The sequence below is a fragment of the Vombatus ursinus genome, unplaced genomic scaffold (assembly GCF_900497805.2).
Source record: "Vombatus ursinus unplaced genomic scaffold, bare-nosed wombat genome assembly UNPS02014797.1, whole genome shotgun sequence".
In the NCBI taxonomy this organism is placed as follows: domain Eukaryota; kingdom Metazoa; phylum Chordata; class Mammalia; order Diprotodontia; family Vombatidae; genus Vombatus; species Vombatus ursinus.
The window spans coordinates 15,956,522-15,971,474 of record NW_020954575.1 but is presented as its reverse complement, the minus strand read 5'-3'; the positions used below and the strand labels follow the sequence as shown (position 1 = coordinate 15,971,474).

Genomic DNA, 14,953 nt, shown 5'->3' with positions numbered 1-14,953 from the left:
TTGTAGTTGGACAGCTTCAATTATTAAAAATTATAGCAAGTCAAAATCAGCTTCTCTGTAATCCCCAGCAATAATAATAATAATAATAGTGGTGGTGATAAAAATAACTAATGTTTATATAGTACCTGTTATGTGCCAGGTACTGTGCTAAGTGCTTTACAAATATTACCTCATTTGATGCTCGAATCAACCCTGGGAGGGAGGTCTTACTGTTATCTCCATTTTACAGATCAGGAAACTAAGGCAGAAAGAGGTTAATAGATTTGCACAGGGTCACTTGGCTAGTGAGTATCTGAGGCTGGATATGAACTCTGGTCTTTCTGACTCCAGGCTCCTCCATCCATCCACTGTACCACCCAGCTGCCCTACAGTATGTTCTACCATACAGAATAAAACTTAATCCCTCTTCCACATGACAAGTCCTTCAATTTGAAAAGAGTTATCACATAACTCTAGAGTCTTGTCTTCAGCGGACTAAGCTCCTTTCACCATATTTCATGTGAATGGATCCAGGTTTCCTCATCTTTCCTAGCTGCCTCTCTCAGCTCATCAGGGTCCCCTCCTTAGTGCAAAATGCTCAGAACAGAATATGCTAATACAGAATAACACTGCATACTGCTTTGTAAGTGCTAAGCCATTTTCTTGTGGGTTCTGTCTCCCTCCTCAGATTCCTAGGCATACAAACACAAGAGGATTTTTTTCCTCCCTCATTGAAATCTCAGCATATTATTCAATATATAGATGCCAATCCCACACTGTTCCTGGATGACTTTTTCTCTTGGCTCCTCTCTGGTAAGCCTTTTGAAGGCAAGTAGCTTATTTCATTTATTAGCTAAATTTCCCATCACATCTTACAAAGGGCCACGTACCAAATGGCTCAGCAGATGTCTGCTGACAAAAAATATATTTACCTTTTTCTGATTTGGTCTGTTTCAAGCCTGGCTGGTCCACAGAAGGGCACAGCCCAGGTTCCTGAGAAGTAGGCCTGTTGGAGGTCTGACTACCATGTTGCTCCAAGACAGCCTCTAAGACAGCCATTTCCTGTTGGAGTTTTTTCAGGTTGTCTTGCATGGTGTCCCTTTGCTACAACAAAGAAATGATCCTGTGTCAGAAGATTATGTTTCTCTCAAAGCAGAAAAACGTTAAAAGTTAATTATAAAGACATATTTCATGAAGAGAACACAAATTGTTCAGTACTGAATGACTAAATGTGATCAAACACCTATAATCTAACCGGGTTCACATAAGACATACCCATGAAATTGTTATAGTTAGAAATGGGGAAGAGGGAAGGTAAAGTACAAAATCAATGACCTGTTATAAGGTAGATATTTTGGTTTAAAGGTTGTGGGAACAAAAAAAAAATCCTTGAGAAATCTAATACTTTTAAGGTATTCAATAAATTGACTTTATATAGGCTTTGCTTTTGTCCAACTTATATTTTAAAGATGCAGGAAAGAATTAACTTTGCTTTGTTAGCACAAAGAAGATTTAGGTTAGGCAACAGAAAAGTTGCCAATTATCAAGGCGATTAAACACTTTAAAAAGCTCCTTAGAGGTCCTTAATCTTGCTTCCAGTCTGAAATTGACTTAGAGAATTTGCTTCTAGCTCCAGGATTCCCCAACTCTTTGGCTTCAGTCAGAAGGAATAAGGAGCTAATGCTAATGAGGTGCTTAGCAGATCACTGCAGAAAAGGATGAGAGAAATATTAACACGCTAGTGGGTTCCTATAGACAGATAACAAAAAATAACATAAATGGGGAAGAAAGTCATTATTTTGAATAAAAAGACGTTCAACTAATGGGGCCATAGGCACAGCCTCTTAAGAGTGGAAAGGATGCTGGGTTTGAACCTCACTTCCGATGTTTACAACCTGTGAGACCATGGATGACCAACTTAATCTCTCTTGAGTTTCAGTTTTCTCAACTGTAAAATGAAGATAATAACTATAGCCCCTGCCCCCCCAAAAATTGCTGTGAATTTCAAATGAGATAACATATGTAAAGCATTCTTCAAACCTTAACTGGCTCTATAAATACCACCTATCATTATTATATTTATGTTTTCCTCAGTTTATAAGTTCAGACTACTCATCACTTCATTTCAAGAAAGGGCCAATTAAGACATGGCTTCTTCACATGCATCAGTACCTCCAACAACTGTTTCTCTTATCTCTTACTTCTTAAAAAATTCTTGAAAACATCTCTGCCCTTCCCTAAAAACAGGCCATCTTCCTCCTCCTGCCACATTGACTTCAGAGCTTTAGCAGGAGGTTTTTCATGAGTGGAAAATGTATTCTGAGCTTGACAAAGGTTTCTACTGCCACACTGAGATGGCATTGCTGCCAGTGACTTTTGTAGCAACAGCACTGCCACCATGTGGAGCTTGGTGGTGTTCACATCTATGATCAGAAAATGGACAAGGTTTTTCCTCGGCAACCCCTGCTATGCTACGATAAAAAGGCCTCTGATTAATGCTTCCAGAGTTCTATTCTGGTTGCTATATTGCACGATTACCATACCCTGTCTCTATGCAGCTAATAAGCAGCTTAGGAAGGCAGAAAGAATAGCAAGAGGAGAACGATGCCTATATAACTGTACTCTGAGGGGGTGAGGGTACAGGGACCTTCCATTTTTACCAATTAAACGTTCAAAGTACTGCTTTCTGCCTGGACAGCTCCTAGGCATTCCGTTGGGTTTGGCCAGTCACGTTATAGAGATCTCAGATCTGTGATGCTGGGATGTAGTTAAGGCCTTAGTTAACCAGGGAACAGCTTAGATAAGCCATTAATTTCCATTGCTGCCAGACATCTTCCTTATGAATGCATCTGGCTGTATTACTTCTCTGCTCATTGGCTCAGTGGCTCTTTACTACCAGGAAGACTCAAATTTCCCTGTCTGGCATTTAAGGCCCTCCCCAATCTAGTGCACCCCCTACCTTGTCTGTCTTATCCAATACTACTCGCATCCAACTCTCTTTAGACACATAGACAGATAATGCATTCATTCAATGCTTATTATGTGCCCATCACAATTCCAAGTGCTGAGAATACAAATACAAATGATCGAGGCAGTCCCTGCCCCAGGGAGCTGACATTTCCATGGGGGTGAAACAACACAGAAAGGGGGACTGGAAAGCAGGAGGGGAGGGGTGTGCCAACAGCATGGTCTAGAGATGGCTAGGAAGTGAGGTGAAGGTCTGGCTCTGTACAACACAAAAGACCACCTTGAATGCCTAGAGAGGTTCCAGGAACGGAATACAAGTTTCTAGCAGGAAGGAGGTTGGGCTGAAGCCTGGAGTAGGGGTGGAATGATCTGGGGATGTTGGGAAGTATGAAGCTATCAAACCAGACAAATTATTATTCCTGTAAGTGTCCTAAGCATTCCTGCCTCAGTGCCTTTATATTTATTGTTCCTCATGCTGAAAATGTCCATTTTTCTACTTCTAATTTATGAATTAAATTGTACTATGGTTATTTATAACTATAAATGGTCCATAGTAAATTATAAACACTACAAGGGCAAGGACGACCATGACACTTAAATTCTGTATCATCCCCAGCATCTGCCCTAGACCTCCACACGTAGTAGGTACATGATAGAAGTTTTGGTGAATTGTCTTCTCTACAGTTCTATTTAACCTCTTAGTCTATTTGTGCTAAAACACATTACGCTAATTTGTAATCTGGATCAGGACGTGGGGGCAAATGTTTACCGTAACACTTCGAAAAAAATTAAACAAATCTCCAAATTAAAAAAACAAAACAAAAAAAATCCCTTAAATTAATACCTATGACATTTCTGAGAATGAGACCAGGAATATAATCTCCAACAATAGAAACTGGAGCAAATAATGGGATGAGGATACTTATTCCTGGAAATAGTATGTAAGTACTAAGTATGACAGGATAAGAAACTAGACCCTTAGAGTTTCCAATTTCAGAATATAAGAAACACAATATTCTTCTGAGATGGTGAAAACATCCTTTTACAAGCTCCCCAGATCCAGAAAGAATCATGAATCAGAGAGAAAGAAAAGGCCCCACAGGTCTCTTCATCTGTCTAGTCAGCATGGCAATCCTGCACAAATGGGGAGAATGCTTTGTACTCGATCTCAGCTCAGGTACAAAATAGGCAGAAGCCATACAAACTTCCTCCATAGTCCAACAGGCCCTAGGCTTTGGGAAACTTCCTTTCCACAGAAAATGAACAGGAAGACTTTTTTCTTTTCTTTTCTTTTTTTTACAGGGGTAGAGGATCATGGATACAGACCATTGCATATCCTGTCAGATGTGGTCGACGTGTTGATTAGTTTTACAGAACTGCTTTTTGTATTCTTTGTTATAAGGGATGGCTTGTTGGGTAGGAGAGGAAAGATGAAAATATATTTGAAAGTGAAGGTAATAGGAGAATAGATAACAATTAAAAAATTAAAAAAAAAATAAACTGAGAGTAGTAAGGCCTCTCTCACAGCCCCTGCAGCAGATTAAGGATTTGGGAAGTTGTTTTGATAAAAGCCAGCCAAACATTCTACTACTTCAAATACCAATGATTTCACTGGTTTCTTCTTACATTTCAGCTTGCCGTCAAAGACATTACATTCTATAACTCTTGGGATAACACTGGAGCATAGCGAAAGAACCACTTCTCCAGGGTCAAGATAATGAATAAATTTAACAGTAGATTCTAAGAATTAAAACGAGCATACCTTGAACCTTAAATGTCCCACATTAACCGCGAGGCTTTATTTGTTTCTGGACCTAGAAGAGACTCACTGAATGCTCAATAATACAGTACCCTACTAACTGATACAGTATTTAGGCCTCTCAAGGAAAGAATTCTAGGGCTGAAAAAACAGTAACGACGTTGCTCTCCCTGGGCTCTGCTCAGTCTTGCAATGCAAAGAATTATGAAAGGAAAAGAACAAGTTTCCATTTGCTTTTTGCTTCTTATTTACTTGCTGGCAGCCAGAAGCAGGCTTAGGGTGTAAGTGAGAAAAAAACAATTCTCAAAAGAGATGCAGGAGGTGAGAGGAATGATCCTTCTTCTAGGGATGGGGAAACAAAGATCCTAGGTATTTACTTGGTGAATCAGGTCTCATTAACAATGAAACACACTGCCAGGGTGTTTTCTTTGACAGGCAGAATGTCATAGGGGAAAGACTGCTGTGCTCAGTGTCAAGAAGGTCTAGGTTTGAATCCCTTCTCCCTGGTGACTGGTGGTGTGACAGTGAAGTCATGTAACCTCTCTGACCCTCAGTTTCCTTTTTTATAAAAGGGCAATAATAATGTTTATCATACCCATCCTCACAGGATTGTTGTCATGATCAAATGAGTTCAGGGACATAAAGTGCACTGCAAACTTCACAGCACATTTATAAAAAAGGTTAGCTATAATTATTATTCTCTAGCAGGCTATTCTACCTCAAAGTTTGGGAGCACCCATCCCAAAAGATTCTTCAATACTATTTATGCCAAATATTTTCAGGACAGATTACTGGTATTTGAAAAAAAAAAACTGCAAATGCCTACAAAATGAGAGTAAAACATAGGTCCTGGATTTTTTTTTTTAATTTTAAATCTTAAAAATTGAACGGTAAGATGCTTACAAACAGGAAGAAAACCACATAGGTTCCAGTTTGGTATTGTGAGCTAATCAATGCCTCTTTACATAAGTGTCTGAACAAAAGCAAGAGTAACTAAGGCTTTCCAATGCTCTCCAGGCTGTCTCTCTGCCCTGGGGAGAAGGGGTGGGCTCAAGCACCATCTCCTTGGTGCAACCTTCCCTGATTGCCCCCACAGCTCAAAGAATCCTCTCTGTGAAGCTTGATCAGGGTTTCTATTCTTTGATGTTATTACATTTTATTTCGATTTCTACTTATGTGGAGCATTTTCTAACTGTGCCAGCAGGAGATAAGTTCCTTAAAGGTCACAATAGTGTTCTTCCTTTTGTGTCTATCACCTGAACAACTTCTTGGTCATTTCTTTGTGTCATCTAGCAGAGTGCCTCCCACATATTAGATGCTTAACAAATGTCCGTTAAGTCAATTTGTGATAGAATGACACACAATCCACTACAAAGGACAATGATAAGACTTAATTAATGCTTACTGAATGAATGAATGAACAAAGTGTCTGCTACAGCCCTAGCAGGTTCTATGAGGGAAAACAAAAGATATGGTCAGAATTCCTGCTAATTAAAACTCTTTCATACTTTAGAACAGAAGAAGTTCTTAATTGTGTGTGTGTGTGGTCCTTCTGTCAGTCTAAAGCCTAGGAAACCCTTCTCAGATTTTTTAAATGCATAAAATCTAATACATAGAATTACAAGGGAACAAATTATATCAAAATACAGTTATCAAAACATATTTAAAGCAACAAATTCACAGAGGCAGATAGGTGGCACAGTGAATAGAGCAGTGGCCCTGGACTCAGGAGGACCTGAGTTCAAATCCGGCCTCAGACACTTGACACTTATTAGCTGTGTGACCCTGGGCAAGTCACTTAACCCCACTGCCTAGCCCCCAAAAAAAGAAACAAGTTCATAGAACTCAGATTAATAACCCCTGTTTTAAAAGATGGTCTACATGAACTGCTATTGCTGGGGGAAAAAAAATCATCACACAATAGCCAACCCTCTCATGATATGCTTCTCAGTCCTAGGTGTCTGCTAGACCTTGGAAGACAGACATGTCATCAGGCTTGTACATGAAGTCTTTCAAACCTGATTGTACCAGACTGAGTTTATACTTATGGAATAACCTTTGAGAACCCAAGATTATGCTATAATGAGATATTAGGGTAGAAGGATAGTGGAGGATTTCAAACATGTGAGAAATTATTAAAGGGCTACTTTTCTTGTTCCTGGACCTGAAATTGAATCACTTGATGACAACACTGTTACTCATTGTGGTAGCCCTAAGGTTTCTCAAGTAAAGGATAAACAATGTATAAATAAGTGTGAAATGTGTGACATATATCATATAGATGAATGTTGAAGATATATGCTTGCGAGTGTGCACACACGCACAGACACAGACACACAAATACAACACAGATACACATATCAATTTTCATACCTGAGTGGTTAAAATATCACTCTGAAAGGATAGCTGTGAAATGTCTCCAGGATGGCTTGTTTCACTGTCATACCCAGATGCAGAATCACCTTAAATGATTTTTTGAAAAAAGAAAATAGATGTAAATCGTAAAGTGAGATAACAACACATTAAAACACAATGCTTTTTTAAGTTTCCCAATTTTTTTTTGGAGGGAAATAAATATCATTATGGAATTTTAATTTTGTACAAGGAAACCAGTTAGAACTACATTTAAAACTAAACTTTAAAAAAGATGGTTGCCTTCATCAGACAGATATTTCTTTCCACTGACATAATGCATACACACATACAAACAAAGATGAGCCCTCTCTTTTTAGAACCTAAGGCAGGCACCTAAAAGATCCTTTTAGAAAAATAAGTTATGATCTCAAGAAATTCTACTACGTCTCATTCAAACAGAGATCTGTCTTCTAACTCCACAGTCATTCATTCAAAATTTCTTCCTGAAAGAAAATCGCCTTAGGATAAAATAGGGCTGAAAGTTTAAAGTTGAGACATAAATTTTCATAACTCTTTAAATACATTTATCCAAAGGCATTAAAAACAAACATTTAGGCAGTAGTATAAACTAGATTTCAGCAAACACAAAAGCCTGGGGTCAATACCTAAATTTGCGTCCACACCCTGGTCCTTGAGGTGATGGTCTTCATCTAGGTCAGTTTCCCTTTCTCCCTCATCTTGAGAAACCTTGGGCATCTTGCTGCCACTCTGCATTTCTTGGGTTCTGGACTGACTTCTCCCTTGTTTGGAAGAACCAAACACCAAGGCAGAATCCTTGTCATCTGCTTTTCCAGTTAAGTCTTCTAATGAATTAGACTGTGAAGAAAATAAGCTACCAGAACATTCAGAATCTTGGCTGGAATTATCATCCTGGGATGCTTCCCTAGATGATATGTGAAGATTGCTAGCACTCATCCTATTTCTGTTTAGGAAGGCTGGATTCTCCTCTGCCTTGTTTGCTGAAAGCTCTATGGCAGTAGTTTTATTTTTGGTGGGCTGAGAGGGAGTGCTTGCTGCTTTGCCAAATATTAAGTCTCGAAAACTTGGAAGCTCTCCCTCTTCACTGGAGGTATCTTCTTCTGAGGACTCCAGTTTCCGGGCCTGTCTTCGGGATTTCCAAGTCAAACTGGGATTTCTATGGGCTAAAGGGCTACAGCTTTTTCTAGACTTTTTACCAACTTTGTCAAAAATAGCAGATTGTTCTTTGATGTCACTTTCGACAAAGCTAGTGTTTTCTTTTATTTCACCATCACTGTCCAACAAGTCAGGAGTCTCAGACCAAACCTGAGAAGAATGTGTACTCTCTTTAGTTTGTTCTAAACATGGAGATGAATCTGTACTGATGGCCTGAGCTAATTTTCCATTTCCTCCCTTCCCTTTTCTTTTAGACTCTTTGCAATTATCCTGAGGAAAGCTTTGTTGACAGATTTGGGGTTGCACAAGCTTTAATTTGGGTTGTGTATTTAATTCAGATTCTTTGTTTTCACCTTTTTGTGCCTGACTGCCTTCTCCACTAGAGCCTATGCTGATAAATCTATTTAAGTCAGTTGCTTTAGAAATATATTCTCTGCTATTACTTTGGCTTACTGGACTTAAGCTGCTTTGGGCTAAGCTTTCATTTCCCATAGCTGTTTCAGGACATGTGGTCTGTTCATCAAGCCTTTCCTCCAGGAGGTTTTTTGTATTTATAGTTTTACTAGCAGATGACCTTGCTGGAGAAACTGATGGTTTTTGATCAGGAACTTGCGAAATTCCCTGGTTGTTTCCAGCAATGTGTTCACAGTCAATGACACCATGTAATGGAGCTATGTGACAAAGCCTGGACACTTCTGTGGTGCTACATTTGGCATAAACACCTGGCTTCCTCTCCTCTGTCTGACAAGCCGCAGCTAAGCTCATGACTGCAGACTTTGGCCACACAGGCTTGTTTGATTCTCTGTTTCCCTGCTTTTCTTTTTCCTGGCCCCCACAATCTGTGGTGTTATCTGGACTCTGCTGATTTACAGTCCCAGGGACAGCAGAGGGTTTCCTACATTCCTGCCTTGGGCTAGAACGCAGAGCAAATGACTGGCGCTTTGAACGTTTGAAGGTATTTTGTAAATACTGGGTGTCGAGTTCACTATCCTCCATTTCTGTGGTTGTCTTGGAGGCATTTTTAACTTCCTGTCTCATCAGGCTCCTCAAATCTTCTTCGTCACTTTCAGTGTTTTTGGATGAACAACCATCTAAGAGTTCCTTGGGGGTTTCCATTATTTCACTGTGGCTTCTGTGAGGACTGGGTCCTGCTTTTGAATTTTGGGGAGTATCAGCTGGAAACAATGAGGTACTGTCCTGAGTGTCCCAATCAGTATCAGGAACCTCCAAAGCCTCCAGGCTTCCTGGGGCTCTTTCACCTTGCAACCCCTCCCCTCCATTCAAGGGCAGATCTTGGTCTTTGCTGCTTGGGATTGCTTCCAGGCTCCTTTCATCTCTTTCTTCTGTGAAACTGCAGCTAGCTAACACTTGATCCCTATCAGTAGTTAGACTGTCAGTAGCACAGGCAGGCACGTTTCCTATTTTTAGTTCTGGGAAAACTTCACTGATACAACTTTCTTCTGCTTGGTCATCTGGCTTATGGGCCTTCTTGGCTCCAACCACAATTTCTTCTGATAGCAGCCGAAGCCTTCTGCTGCGTCTGATTTGCTTCTGTTCAGAATTAGTTCCTTTCCTTATCTCTTCACTGCTGGGATAGCTATCGATCTGCAGTTCACTCTCATTAGAAGAGCTTGGGTTTCTATCAACTACGAGCTCAAGAGCACGGACGATCCTGGCTGAAGGCTTCTTCCTCAGCCTGTCTTTTCTTGTCATTTTGGCATTTCTACTATTTAATTCAAGCTCCCCATGGTTTGTGCTGCCAGCTACAGGCTCTGTTCCAGTTCTGAAAGTGGATTCTTTCTCCGCAGAGAACAGCTCTAATACCTGAACATCTTTCACTTCCCCTACATGACCACCTAGGGCTTTCTGCTCAGGAAGACTGTTAGCCGTGTTCATCACTTGGTCACTTTGTTCTCTTTTGAGAATTTGGTCAACAGAGTGATTTTTCTTTTCAGGGGTTTTGTGAATAACTGGAACGTCCGTCTTCCTGATGAAATCCTCAGGCTGCAGGTCAGCTATGCTCCTTCTTTTACGCTTTAACCTGGTGTTTTTGGGAGCCTCTAGAGGGATCAAGGAATCAGGAGCCACAGCTTCAGCAAACAAGTTTTCAGTTACATAATTCAAATTAGGGTGACCTGACTTTCTCCGATAGGTTTTTCCAAATATTTTATCTTCAATATTGTTTTCTGCAGGCCTGGGACAGCTTCTTTTAGGCACATGTAGCCAGGCATCATCAGTGCTGTCAGCCACTGGGTCAGTCTTCTCAGAAACGCTAGAATTTCCCTCTGCGGTATCTGGATGCCCATCTTCTAAGGCACTAGGCACCTCTGCGCTCTGCTCATGGCTCCTACCGTTGGAGTTATCAGAGGCTAAAATGTCACTACTTCTGGATAACCACTCATTAACTTTCTGAATGCTGCTTTTCAGTTTGGTTCCAGACAGGCAGTTCTGAGGATTACCTCTAGGGCTCTCAGGGTGCTGCGGCTTCTCCTCTAGGCCTTGCCTCTCACACAGATGATGGTCATTCAGCTCATGCCGCTCACAGGCACCTGGGGTCTTCCCAGGGCTACATATTTCCTTACTTTCATCGAGACTGCTCTCTTGGTTCCTTCCTAAGGCAGGCTGTTTGTTTTTATGGCAGAGTTCAGCCTTTTCTACATTCATTCTGTCTGTGTTGGGCAATAAACTGCTGGTTTTAGGAAGTAATGAACTGGCATGAGTGTCTGTGCCACATGGCTCCATATTCAAGTTCGAGGAAGAAATACCCTGAGACTCGTCTGGATGTCCCTCAGTGGCATTCTCCTCGATGCCATGCACATCTTCGGTGTCAGGCTGATGCTGCTGCAGGCTCTTTATGGTCCCCTCAGGTAACTCAGACTTAGCTGAAAAAAAAATACAAAAATAACAAAGCACTTACAGGCTTATGCTTCATTTAAAATACATTTTAATAGAACTTTGAAAATTATGCAAGTGGCTATATTCATGGAAAATGACCTAGAAAGATTAATAAGCATAATGGAATTATACACAATATGTATAATTAAGTTTGTTTATGGATTCATTAATTCTCTATTAAGATTCTCATTCCTTTCGTTTAAAAGTAGTTAAAATTTAATCTCAGAATTTCTTTATTCCTAAATTGTACCGCTTCCCCTCATCCTCTAAAAGCTTATTAAATCTAAAGTGGTTAAGCCCCACCCACACAAGGTTATGCTCCATCTACTGAACCATGTTCCATACATTTAAAAAACTCAAAACACAAGAGAAATGACAAATACCACAATTTAAAGTGGAAGACAACAGTACATTAATAAAACAACATGATGGCAGGAGCAGAAATTTTCACAGAAATAAAACCGTAGATAGGAGATATGTTCTTGGGCTGCCAAAACTCTGACTCTAAGGGCTTAACATAGGTTTTTTCCCCCCAGAGACCTAAGCCTAATAGGAAACAGAAAAATCAGGACTGGGGTACACACGGCAGATCAGGGGAAGCTTTCAGCTGACCTCTCCCAAGACTCCCCTCCAAATAAAATTTGATGTGGCAGAGCCAACAAAAGTTCAGGGTGAGACACTCTTCCAGCTCAAGACAACTTAGGAGGTCAGAAGGAGTGATCTGTGACATGGGGGAAGAGGCTAGCCTGGAGATCACATGAATGCAACATTAGTGGTAGGACTAAGTAATGGTGGTAGAAGCAGCAGCAGCAGCACTGGGAACTCTCAAGTCAAGAGACATGGCAACTGGTCAGAAAGAGATTACAGTCAACCTCCATGCTAGCATGGGATGCAGGACAGGAAGCTGTTTGGCAACACTATTGCCTATATCCATTTCTGGGTCACAGGTCAAAGGTGGAGAGGAACATTTTGGTCAAGAGGAAGCAGGGGCCCTAAGGAGCCATATCACTTTTGGTCACAAGGGATTAGGGATCCTGAGGAATTGTATGACTTGTAATCCCAAGAGATCAGGGGCCCTCCCAGGGTAAGGACCAGAGTGCAGTCCAGGAGAACAGTAATCACACTTCTCCCCAGCATCTTGGAAGCACTGAAAACTTCCAAACCCTCAGAACTAGCTCTGAAAACAGAAGTGCAAAAAAGCCTGAAGCTTGGGACAGAACAGAGCCCAACTTTAACATATATTCAAAGTCAAGAAACAGGCCAGAAAAATGAGCAAACAACAAAAAAAGAACCTGACCTTGAAAAGCTGCTAGAGTGATAGGGAAGATCAAGACACAAACTCAGAAGAAGACAATGAAGTCAAAACAGCTACAAGCAAATCTTCAAAGAAAAAACATGAATTGAGCTTAGAACTCCTGGAAAAGCTAAAAAATGATTTTGAATATCAAATAAGAGTGGTAGAGGAAAAATAATTGAGGGAAGAAAATCATGAAAAGGCAATTAACAGGTTGGTAAAAGAGGTACAAAAAATGCTGAAGAAAATAACACCTTAAAAAGCAGAATTGACAAAATGGAAAAAGAGGTACAGGAACACACTGAAGAAAATAATTCCTTGAAAATTAGAACTGGTTAAGTGGAAGCTACTGATTCCATGAGACATCAATAAACAACAAGACAAGAGTCAAAAGAATGAAAAAAAAATAAGAAAATGTGAACTATCTCATTAGAAAAACAACTAACCTGGAAAACAGATCAAGAAAAATAATTTAAGTATTATTGGTTTACTTGAAAGTAATAATTAAAGACGGAGCCTGACCATCAAATTTCAAGAAATTATAAAGCAAAGCTGCCCTGATACCCTAGAACCAGAAGATAAAATGGAAATTGAAAGAATCTACTAGTCATCACCTGAAAGAGGTGAAATGAAATGAAATGAAATGAAAACTTGCAGGAAGACTATAGTCAGATTTCAGAGCTCCTAAGTCAGAGAGGAAATATTTCAAGCAGTCAGAAAGAAACCACTTGAATACTGTAGAGCCACAGTTAGGATCACACAAGATTTAGCAGCTACTACATTAAAGAAGCAAAGGGCTTGGAATATGATATTCCAGAAGGCAAAAGAGCTGGGATTACAACCAAGAATAACTTACCTGGCAAAACTGAATATAATCCTTCAAGGGGAAAAAAATGGATATTTAATAAAATTGAAGACTCTTTTCAGAGCTAAATTGAAAATTTGACTTCAAGAGAAAGATAAAAAGTAAATATGAAAGAGAAATCATAAGGGACTCAATAAGGTTAAACTCTTTACATTGCTATATGGAAAGGTGATACATGCAAATTCTAAGAATGTTCTCATTATTAGGGCAGTTAGAAGGATTCTACAAAGAGAGAGGGGGTGGGAATGAGTGAATAATATATTGGGGTGATGTAAAGAAAATAGATGAGTCAGAAAGAGGGATGTCCTGGAAAAAGGGAGGAGGGAGAGAATGAGGAAAATTATCTCACATAAAAGAGGCATGTAAGATCCCTACAAGGAAAGATGACACTTGTAATTCTTGAGAACTGTATCATTATTACAACATTTAAGAGGGATATATGGGGGGCAGATAGGTGGAGTAATGGATGGAGCACTAGCCCTGGAGTCAGGAGGACCTGAGTTCAAATCTGGCCTCAGACATATAACAGTTACTAGCTGTGCGACTTAAGTCACTAACGTCACTTAAGTCCAATTGCCCTGTCAAAAAAAAAAAAAAAAAGAGGGATACATAGAGGGTGTGGGTATATAAATTGACTTTTATGTGATGATTAAAAAATCTAATTAAGTGGTGAAAAGGGATTGCTCTGGCAGAAGAGGAAAGGAGAAGGCAAACAAAGGTAAACTACATCACATGAAAAGGCACAAAAACATATTACAATAGAGGGAAAGAAGGAAGGGAGATAGCTTTGTTTGAATCTTACTCTCATCAGATTTTGCTCAAAGAGGGAATAACATAATCAGTTAGGTATAGAAATCTAACTTACCATATAAGAAGTAGGAGTGGAAAGGGGAAAGGCATGCCATCTTGGGGAGGGGAAAAAATTTAAAACTCAAAAATCTTATGGAAGTGAATGTTGAAAATTAAAAATAAATAAAATTTTTTTTTTAAAAGAGGCATGTAAGGAAGAACTTTTGCAGTACAAGGGAAAATGGTAGGGGGTAGGTGGCAACGTCTGAACCTCACTCTCATCTAAATTGGTTCAAAAAAGGAAAAATAGATAAACATACTCAATTAGGCACAGAAATTTAAATTACCCAACAGGGAAACAGGAAAGGAAGAGGATAAGAGAAAGTGGGTGGTGGTGGTGGTGATAAAAGGGAGGGTAGATAAAGGAAGGACAGGATAAAAAAAGAGAGAGAGAGAGAAGTATAAACAGAAGAAAACAGGAAGGAAACAAATACACAGTAATCATAACTGTGAATGTGATAAACTCGCCCATAAAAATGGTTGAAACAGCAGAATGGATTAGAAATCAGAATCCAACTATATTGTTTATAAGAAACACACTTGAAACAGAGACAAACACACTGAGTTAAAAATAAAGAGCTGTAGCAGAATCTATTATGCTTCAGCTGAACTAAAAAGCAAGGCTAACAGTTATGATCTCAAAGTAAATGCAAAATCAGACCTAATTAAAAGACATAGGGGGGCAGCTAGAGGGCGTAGTGTATAGAGCACCAGCCCTAAAGTCAGGAGGACAAGTTCAAATCCAGTCTCAGACCAGACACCTGACACTAGCTGTGTGACCCTGGGCAAGTCACTT

The 14,953-nt window shown here is 39.8% G+C and overlaps 1 protein-coding gene across 4 annotated transcripts in view; it reads right to left on the bottom strand.

Moving 5' to 3' along the window:
* BRCA1 (BRCA1 DNA repair associated) overlaps positions 1-14,953 on the bottom strand; it is a 72,746-nt gene that overhangs the window by 27,185 nt on the left and 30,608 nt on the right. For 2 of the 4 annotated variants that reach the window (XM_027870592.1, XM_027870593.1), the window contains exons 10-12: positions 7,726-11,136; positions 7,079-7,167; positions 912-1,083 (exon numbers count right to left, since the gene is read on the bottom strand). In XM_027870592.1, the coding sequence (XP_027726393.1) occupies positions 912-1,083; positions 7,079-7,167; positions 7,726-11,136 (3,672 nt within the window). The remainder of the gene's footprint in view (positions 1-911; positions 1,084-7,078; positions 7,168-7,725; positions 11,137-14,953) is intronic. The other 2 variants (XM_027870594.1, XM_027870595.1) reach the window with 2 other exon arrangements.